Below are 9198 nucleotides of genomic sequence, written 5' to 3'. Positions count from 1 at the left end.
ATATATATATATATATATATATATATATATATATATATATATATATATATATATATATATATATATATATACATAAATATAAATACTTTTTTAAGCATATATATACAAATATAAATACATATATATATATATATATATATTTATATATATATATATATATATATATATATATATATATATATATATTTATATATATTTATATAAATATATATATATATATATATATATATATCTTTTTGCGCTTTGATTTCTTTTTTCCTGATTTAGATTCGTACTCTTTTGATTGATTTCGTTTTTTTTCTTTAAGAAACTGCGAAGAAACCAAAATAGATACTTTTGATACCACATAGTTTTTTTGGAATTTCAAATCCGAGTTTTCAAGAAAGCTTTCGCATATTTTTTGAGCGTATTACCCGTGATGATTGTATAATTCTTTCAAGTTAGTGTTTAGTGTTTCATGCATACAAAACTTTTGTTTTTTTTCTCCAGAGAAGTGATGACGTCAAACAAGACATGCTTCTTTGGTTTTCATAGTCTTCTGATGTAGTAGCCTAAAATCAGTGGCCCCAACGTTTTTCATCTTCTGATTATATAAAACTCGGTTTCTTGTTTTTTTTGACAAATCTTATATGTAAAACAGTCTAATCAGTTCTAAGTGCTGGCATGAAACTTAAACGTTATATTTCAGATTTAATGCTTTCAGGGATTACAAAAAAGTCATCAAATAATAACCTGTGAAAGTAATCAGGAATGCAGATAAAAAACAGTGGATTTAGAAATATTTGTGAATACAAAAAATTTGTAGTTTCAAACATTTAACATTTAAAATTTGGCCACTAAACTTCCTAGTACAATATCTTTAAGCTGTTCGGCGAACCACAAACGAGTATTAAAAGAGCATCTCTAATGTCACAATTTTAAAATTACAACAATGGATAAAAATATGTTAGGTCTATAAAAGTTGTTTTTACATAGGATTATTCAGTAAACCGTTAATTTTTGATTTGTAATATCATAAATAGTATCTATGATTTTACATCTTTTTTAACCGGCTAAATTTGGCCTCACTGCTCTGTTTCAGTCATTTTTTTGGTCTGATATTGTAAACAGCAGGTGCATATCGTTGCTCTATTTTGTCCAAAATATCACAATTCAATTCATAATTCAGTTATTGTCTGAGCACTGGGCTCACATTTCTACAATCTGGGAAAATGTGAATGGGCTCATTACTTGATCTGAGATTCCATTGATACGACCAATTATGGACAGTTTTGAACCAAATGTCTCTGATCTTAGGTAGGTGTGGTCTGGATTATATGATCTAACGGTGACTTTTTCAAAGCCAGGATTTTTTTCAATAACCAAAAAATACTTAATCCAAAAAATACTTGTATTAGGGTTACCGAATCTTTTTCCTTTTTCCCCAGTTGCAAGTTTACAAGCACGGGCCATTATCGAAAAAATCATTGTGTTACGAAATGGCACGATTTATTGCAAATAATATACACCTAGTATTTGGGTGGGTGTATGTGTGTATTTATGTGTGTGTGTGTGTGGGGGGGGGGGGGGTAATGGAGACGGAGAAGAGCCTGTAAAACTATTAAAAAATCAAAAATGTTGCCAAACAGTCTAAGAAAATAAGAGTGAAATAAGTTTTGTCTACACTTGACAATTACACCGTCAAAATTGGCTAAAATATGATATTGAGACTTATCAAGTGAATTTATCTTACATATCTTTCCATTTATGTTTGTAATAAATCAGACACAAATGGGTGGAGACAAAATGAAAACACCTTGTTTGGGTTTTAATCTCACATTTAAAGCCCAACAATTACGTAATATCTCCGGTCATACAAATTGTTATGTAATCTATTCCTGGAATTCAAAGTATTTACCGCCGTGCTGTTTCACCTAGCTGATGTTCCGGATAGCCGAAAAAAATAAGTTTAGCAATATCAATTTTGAGAAAGAAAATAAAAGTTTTGATCATGAGGTTCAAAAAAATTTAGGTTAATTTACCTACAATTTTCGCAGGCAGGCATTATTGTAGCTAACAAAACGTGCAAATTTACTTGCAAAAAATAACTTTGAAAAGCTAGAATAAGACGACAAATTTCTATTTTAATTATACTAATTGACAAGAGAACAAAATTGAAACCAATCGAAGAAAGTGAATCTAATAATTTGTCGGATGCTTAACAAACTGCATAACTTTACTCTTAAGATGTTGAACCGGATGAAAATTTATCTTATGGAAGCTTGATTGAATTGATCTAGATTAGATTCTTTTTTTCATAATTTTTCATGTTTCTCACCACAAATTAACAACCCTAAAGAACAAATCACGTAGAGTGTTTCGGAGATTGACATCCGACAGAAGCCATCCATAGTCATCCGATCAGAACACAGAAAAATACCTGTAATTTTCTCGCAAATTACCAAGAAATTACCTAGAAAAATTACGTCAAATTTACATACAATCGATTATAAAACTCAATTTTGCGGCTAAATTCCTGGAACTTTTTGTTTTGCAGGTAAATTCATTCTGTTTTATCAGCAATTTTTTCTCAATGTAACTCTACTAGTAAATTTAATTCGCAGTTTGCAGGTAGAACTTCATGCATTTTTTTGCTGGTAAAATGATAAGATCGTATAATTGCAACTTTAAAGTATATCGCATGTAAATTTTCCTGCAATTGCAGGTAATCCAGATTATTTGCAGGTAAATTTTAGTTGAGTAGCATTGAAGAACAATTCACTTGCAAATTTTTGGGCAAATTTTCCTGCATTCTATAATCAATTTGCCTGCAACTTTTTAAGAGTTTGATATTTTTTTTCGGTTGTGATAGATTGATATCAAGTCCCACGGGTCGCCGGGCTTTATTTTCGGCTATCTGAACCTTCAGTTATTTGAGCACAGACGGGTATTAACACCCCAGCCCAGTCGGATTTTGATCACTGTTATGGTGTTAATTTGTTAACACAACACGTCAAAAAGGTTATAATTATCTTTGATATTTAGACTAGCAGATCAACATAATAAACAAAATGCGACCCTCAAATCCTCAACTTTTTAATCTCCCTGGGGCTGTATCAAATTAGCATGCTGTCGTTTATAACATGCGATTATTTCTGATCTGCGGATCTCGATTTATTTTCACATGGGACTGAAGTTGTAAAATTATTGTTTTTATTTGTTTCAGAATGAGCCGGAGCAGAAAATGAAGACAAAAGTGTGGCTAGTCCGGGTATGTCATATTAAAACTTTAAATCTTACACATGACCACCATACTGTAATCTTCAACTTAGCCTCAGATATTTCAGACTGAAAAGTTTAGATAAGTGTCATATTTTGACGAGATTATTAACAATAAATTGTAATCTAACACATTGAGTTGGTTTTAGAAGTAAATTTGAGCTTAGTTATAAACAGTTTGAACAAGTTTGTTGCAAATAAAAGATTTGCAATTTATTATCAACTGTTTATTGAAATTGTATGCGATATTTTTTCTTCCAACCCTTCAAACGTCTTTGGTTTTAGAAACTTAATACCAGCTCAAAGTTTTTTGTTCAGCCAATTTTGGCCCATCAATATATTGAAAATGGTCATGTGTCAACAATTGGAGAGAGATACAAAAGCGATCATTGAAAAGTTCAAGAAAAATTGATTCCATCACTGCAGAGAATTATTCAGTTTTTTTTCTACTGTCAAAGAGAAATTTATAGAGGAAAACAAGCGTGTAGACCATGAAGCATTTAACTCAAGTGTTTAGCTGTATAGCAACTCAAAAATTTAAAACAAGTAATTGTAAAGCGCTCTGCGATGGGATTGTGACTTTCATAATTCTTCAATTTTTACACTCTCAGAAGCACTGAAGAAATTCAAATAAACAAAAAGATATAGAAAATATAATAGAAGCGTTACAAAACAACTAGTATTAGTCTACTTTTACATGGACAAAAGCATTAGTTCTTCAAATCCGGCTAAATTATAATAACACATATTGAGCAAAATACTGAAAATAAATATTATTCTTTTTCAAATTTTTTAAATATCTTTTACGAGAAAAATTATTTAACTTAGAATCGTAGACTTTAAGTGTTTTAACCGTGACTTTGCGCATGGTCTCAATTTATATGAGAAAACTTTGGAGCCTAAGTTTTCCATTTTCACTTTGAGATAATAATTCAAATAAACCATTTATTTGAATCCTTTGTATAAGAAAAGCAAAGCTGTCCTTATCCCATGTATCATTTATTACGCGGAAGAGAAATAGTCTTCATAGAAACATAGGATTTTGTTCTATTTTAAAAAAAAGTTAACTGGGAAAATCTAAAATTTCAGATTTTGCAGATGTCAGTTATAAATAAAAACTAGTGTTTGAATACTCTATGCTTTTAACCTTCTGTCTCTGCCATTTAGACCAATCATGATAAATCCTGTGCATGGTTTACAAATATTGTGTAAACCGCTGTATCTAGTTAAAAGTAGCCAGATTTTGCTCTAACTTGTTCTATTTTTTTCTTTAGTATATTTGTGGGCTCTCAAGCTTGAAAACCATAGATGGTAAAAACTTATGGTAAACTTATGGTAAAAACTTCAAGAAAATTTAGGTGTGAGCAAAAAGCATATCCCACTTAGACGGAAGACTTTTTTTAAGAAAATTGTTCTATACATGTCAATTTAACAAAATGAACGTTTTAAAATTTTTTATTTTATCTTTTACGTTGTTAACATGATTAAAATATTTAGGCTCACTCAGTTCGGTTCATATTATTTTTCATTTTTAAGATTTGTCTATGAGGGGTTGTAGTCTTACTAAAAAACCCAACTAGTCTTAGTGAGTTAGACGAGAAAAAATTTCAACGCAACTTTAATTGAAAAAATGGAACTTAAATACACAATCAGTCATTGACGCATCGTCAAGTGTACCATTTTAAAATCCAATCCTGTTATGAGAAAATTTTAAAATTTTCTAAACTATCATTTTTCCTTTGTTCAATGTTCAAATTTTGTTTGTGCGTAAACAATCTCCTTAAATATTCGGTAATTTTTTATACAGCTTATATTTATTGAAGTGAGTGTTAAAGTATATCAATCCGCATTTTTTTGTTCATAAAGATTCAATTTAATTGAAAAGAACTGTATTTTAAAATGTTCCCTAAATTTATTAATCTGTGCTCATTCTGGAAAAATATTAGAAAGCTGATAAATTGTTGAAATATTGTTGAAACTTGTATTTGCTTTTGAGGCCTTCGATTGTTGCGAAAACTGTCTATTCTTGGCCCACGTTTTCAAAAAAAAGTGTAAAACAAATTGTTTTGCCAAGCCATCTATAGTGTGTAAAGTTTTGGTTGTCAGATGATTCTTAAACAATTAAATTTGTTATTAATTAGATTTTCGTCGGATAAATCTTTTCTCAAGTTGGATTCGAAAAAAATTGTTGCTTCGAATTTGTCTGTTAAAAACGGCTTGCGACACATCTAATTAATTGCTCTCAAACGAAGTTTGTAGCAATTATATTAGTCCTTTTGGTCTTTTTTTATGCGATTTTTCGCTTGACCGATTTTTCGTCTGACGCTTTTGACTTTTCGTCCTCAAAAACGGGATAAACAGGTAGCGCCCAGCGGGCATTAAGTGCTCTTAGAGCCTCTCAGCTCTGTTTCACAGCTCAAACTTTTTGGAGACTCTCAAACGACCGCTCACCGGTCGTTTGAGAGCAATTCGCCCGACGTTAGTCGGTTATGTTTTGTTTCTTTTACGTTAGAATGCGCTGTGTAAGATGACATAAACTTTGACCAAATCTTTATAGCCAGCACACGTTTTCGAAAAATCATCTAAAAACAAAATTGACGGTGGATTTCGCTGAAACAAATAAATTGATTTTATTCCATCTGGGCTATTGAAATGGAAGGAAGAGTGGCATATTTTTTCCATCAAAATTACTGATAATTATAATTATAAACGAGAGAAGAACACGAAAACCGAATTTAGCCATTTGGTCGATAATAAGGCCCGATTTGAATATTCTTGGAAGTAAAAAATTATCAAATTGAAAAAAAAACGATAGATCGTTCTTTGAAACAAAAGAATTAATTAATATTGTATTTTTCAAGGTGTGGGTTGACGAGTACTTGCAGTGGAATCCAGCAGACTACAACAACATCACTGACATCCGAGTGGAGTCTGACCAGATATGGATACCTGACCTCGTCGTCACAAATGCGTTAGTCCTATTTTGGCATGAACAACTTTGTCTTGTTTAACCTCACTTAAAATTTAATTGACTGACATTGTCGACAACTCACAGACTGAATTTTAAAAAAAAACTCGAATCCAAAGAGTTTTCCTTAAACTCTTTCAAACTTTTTCAAACTTTGTAGGTCAGGCAAAGTTACTACTGTTTTTTTTTTCAAATAGTTGGTCACATTCGGATAAATGATTAGGATTCTACTATAAATAGTGATAAATTCGTTCATAAGTTTCAAATGGAACAAAATAATAGATTACACCTCTTTTGTAGATTACACCTCGCAATTTTATATTACAGCAACTATAATTTCATGATCAAAACAACTTCTCTCCAGAGAAGCAATACAAAAAATGTAAGAAGTTCCAACTGAAACCTGTTGTTTTAGCGAGTATTTTTCCAGAGGGATATGTCTGGAATTAATCACCAATTAGATTTTTTTTCAATTCTTTCTAATTGACACTCGAATTTATTAGACGCTGCAACCGTGGAAAATGGAGACGCATGTAAATGAGTTACTTATAGCGTTGAAAAGAAGAACAAATCTTGTTTAAATTCTTAATCGATTAATTTTTTTCATCATGTTCTATTTTGTTGAAGATGTTCTATTTATTAGAAACGTTCTTGTCTAAATCATTGGTATTAAACCTATTCATAGTTTTTTCATGTGGTTTTTATGTTTTCTCCCCTTTGTTTTCGATGAAGGCGGTGCTTTTTGTGTTGTTTGATGTTTTCAACCCATAGTCAATAGTAACAGATGAAAAAACTGAACCTCGGGAGGGGCATAACCACCTCAATTATTATTACTATTTTAATTCACGCATTTTTTTAAGTTTGGCGAAAAAGCTCAGCCATGATGGATTAATACCTATGCCTTTGACCCAATAAATGAAATTTATTTTCCAGTTCGAAAGTATTATCCAATCGAACAATTATAAAATTGAATTTTCAAGATTTCACCAATAAGGATACTCTTGTGCACTCAGTTAATTGCAAACTGCTGTGATTTAAAAAACAAACTCAAGTTATTGTCTTACGAAAACACTCAATTTAAACTGAAAAAAAGACTAACAAAATATCCAACTTCATCCTGAAAGCTGTCAATTGTGATTGTTACTAAGTAAATAAACGTTATCAGCGAGAAAATATCTTTTCTTGAATTGCAATCGTACGACGATTGTTCCATATCTTTTTGTTTGACCTGCAATCACGCGACAAATGATTGAATATCTTAATCTCATTTGAAACCGTGCGACAATGGTACTGAGTAAATAAAAGAGCAGCGATGATTGAAATGCGCTATTTGAATAAAGCGAGAAATGAACAAAAGATTACATAATTTCTTAAACATTTAACTTCTTATACGTAGAGTGCTCGACAAAAGTTCGTTTAACATAATTTTCGTTGAGCCTACGAATATACTAAATCGATTGCGCTCTTTTTAGGCTGAACGTTTTTATGTTTCGAAAGTGTGTTGGTGACCAATCTGAGCTCAGACAAAATACCTGCTAAAAAAGATCAAGCTAGATTTGCCGGGCCATTGACATGGGCCGTTGGCCTTAATGCGTAGTTGAATACAGTTGCCTTATCGATATTATGATGAATTAACATTCGAAAGAGTGAATACTTTTCGTCACCTTTATTTTTGGTGCCGCTCCTTACTGAGCCACCTTTCGTTTAAAATACAAACGCTAGTTCGACAAAATATTTAGCCTAATTGATGTGATAAACTTATTGAATAGATTTGAATGCAATATGAATAAGGAATTTTCCTTAAAATCTTAGTCTTTCATGCGTATTCGAATTACGTTTTACCCTTCAGTTCATTCAGCTCATTCCCATCACCTTCCCCCACCCCCTTCTTCCGCGAACCGCCTGAAGTGGGAATTCCAATTCATTCGTCTAAGACTCGGATCAGATGCGCATGTGACCGACTTTCGCTCCACGATTACAATCAAGAAACATATCTGGACTCATGGAAAGGCGGTGCTTGATTACCTAACTCAGAACAGCACCAATTGCAGAGCTCCAGACTGTGTGTTAGCAGCTGTTCATATTCGCGTGAGGGACTATGCCACTCATTTGGTGAAGATTGGCTACAAACCCGATTTGATGAAGACCTATTACCTGTCGAATGCATTCAACTATACAATCTCAAATTATAGGCTGATGTGCACTGGTGTCAACCGAGAGGTCAATTTTCCAAAAAGAGAAAAAAACTTGTAAGACTCAATCAAAATTGATACTCCTTCTGATGTTTTAAATTATTATCATAGAAACCGGCAAATCTAGTGACCCCCTTATATTTTTGGTTTCATTTCCTATAATCTGATTTTTTTTGAATAACGGTCACCGATAAACCACCCCATACGCTTTTGATTTTAAAAACATCGAATTTGAAAATTTGAATCTTGCCGAATTCGGTTTAAGAAAGATATCAACGTCTTAATTTACGCGAAGCAAAAAAAAGTTTGAAAAAAATGACCAAATTTGGAAAATTGAAAAAAAAACTGATCATTCTAGCATACTTATATAGTATTTAGATCGATTAAAACGTTGTAAAAACAAGTTTGGTCAAATTTTTCAAACTTCGTAAAAAAAAGATCAGGTAACTGATTTTTTTTCACAAAAAGCGCTCATTCTTGGAAAGTTGTGAAAAAATTTAACATCTTTGCATTTAACATCAAGGTTCGGAGTTTGAGCGAAGCTCAAATCAATTATGTTGTAAAAACATTATATGGTTTTCATATTAGCTGCAAGTTCACTTCATCACGCCATAAAAACTGCGCCTCAAGTAACACAAAATCGTTACAAACGTAACGTTTACGCCTTACCGGGTTTAAGTTTCAACCCTAACGCTTTGAAAGTCCGAAAAACAGCGCAGTTCCAGTTGAGTCATTTCTTTCATGATAAGAAGCGCCTAGTTATATGGCATGATGTAGTGA

The 9198-nt window shown here is 31.9% G+C and overlaps 1 protein-coding gene across 1 annotated transcript; it reads left to right on the top strand.

Annotated features, from left to right (window-relative positions):
• Nucleotides 1-1220: 1220 nt before the first annotated feature.
• On the top strand, nucleotides 1221-6782 carry LOC142358118 (neuronal acetylcholine receptor subunit alpha-2-like). The gene is made up of 4 exons (XM_075409582.1): nucleotides 1221-1296; nucleotides 3206-3250; nucleotides 6120-6229; nucleotides 6642-6782. Exons 2-4 carry the CDS (start codon nucleotides 3224-3226, stop codon nucleotides 6685-6687), a joined length of 183 nt encoding a protein of 60 aa, XP_075265697.1. The 5' UTR covers nucleotides 1221-1296; nucleotides 3206-3223; the 3' UTR covers nucleotides 6688-6782.
• The last annotated feature ends 2416 nt before the right edge of the window (nucleotides 6783-9198 follow it).

This window comes from Convolutriloba macropyga, unplaced genomic scaffold, assembly GCF_964194025.1.
Source record: "Convolutriloba macropyga unplaced genomic scaffold, txConMacr16.3 SCAFFOLD_4417, whole genome shotgun sequence".
NCBI classification, from domain to species: Eukaryota; Metazoa; Xenacoelomorpha; order Acoela; family Convolutidae; genus Convolutriloba; species Convolutriloba macropyga.
This window is presented reverse-complemented; position numbering and strand designations above follow the sequence as displayed.

Bases quoted from the DNA above. Each gene is read 5' to 3' on its own strand.
- LOC142358118 (XM_075409582.1), top strand. From the start codon at position 3,224: ATGAAGACAAAAGTGTGGCTAGTCCGG. The intron at 3,251-6,119 runs GTATGTCATATT...GTATTTTTCAAG, and splicing joins CAAAAGTGTGGCTAGTCCGG to GTGTGGGTTGACGAGTACTT. The intron at 6,230-6,641 runs GTTAGTCCTATT...CTGTTGTTTTAG, and splicing joins GACCTCGTCGTCACAAATGC to CGAGTATTTTTCCAGAGGGA.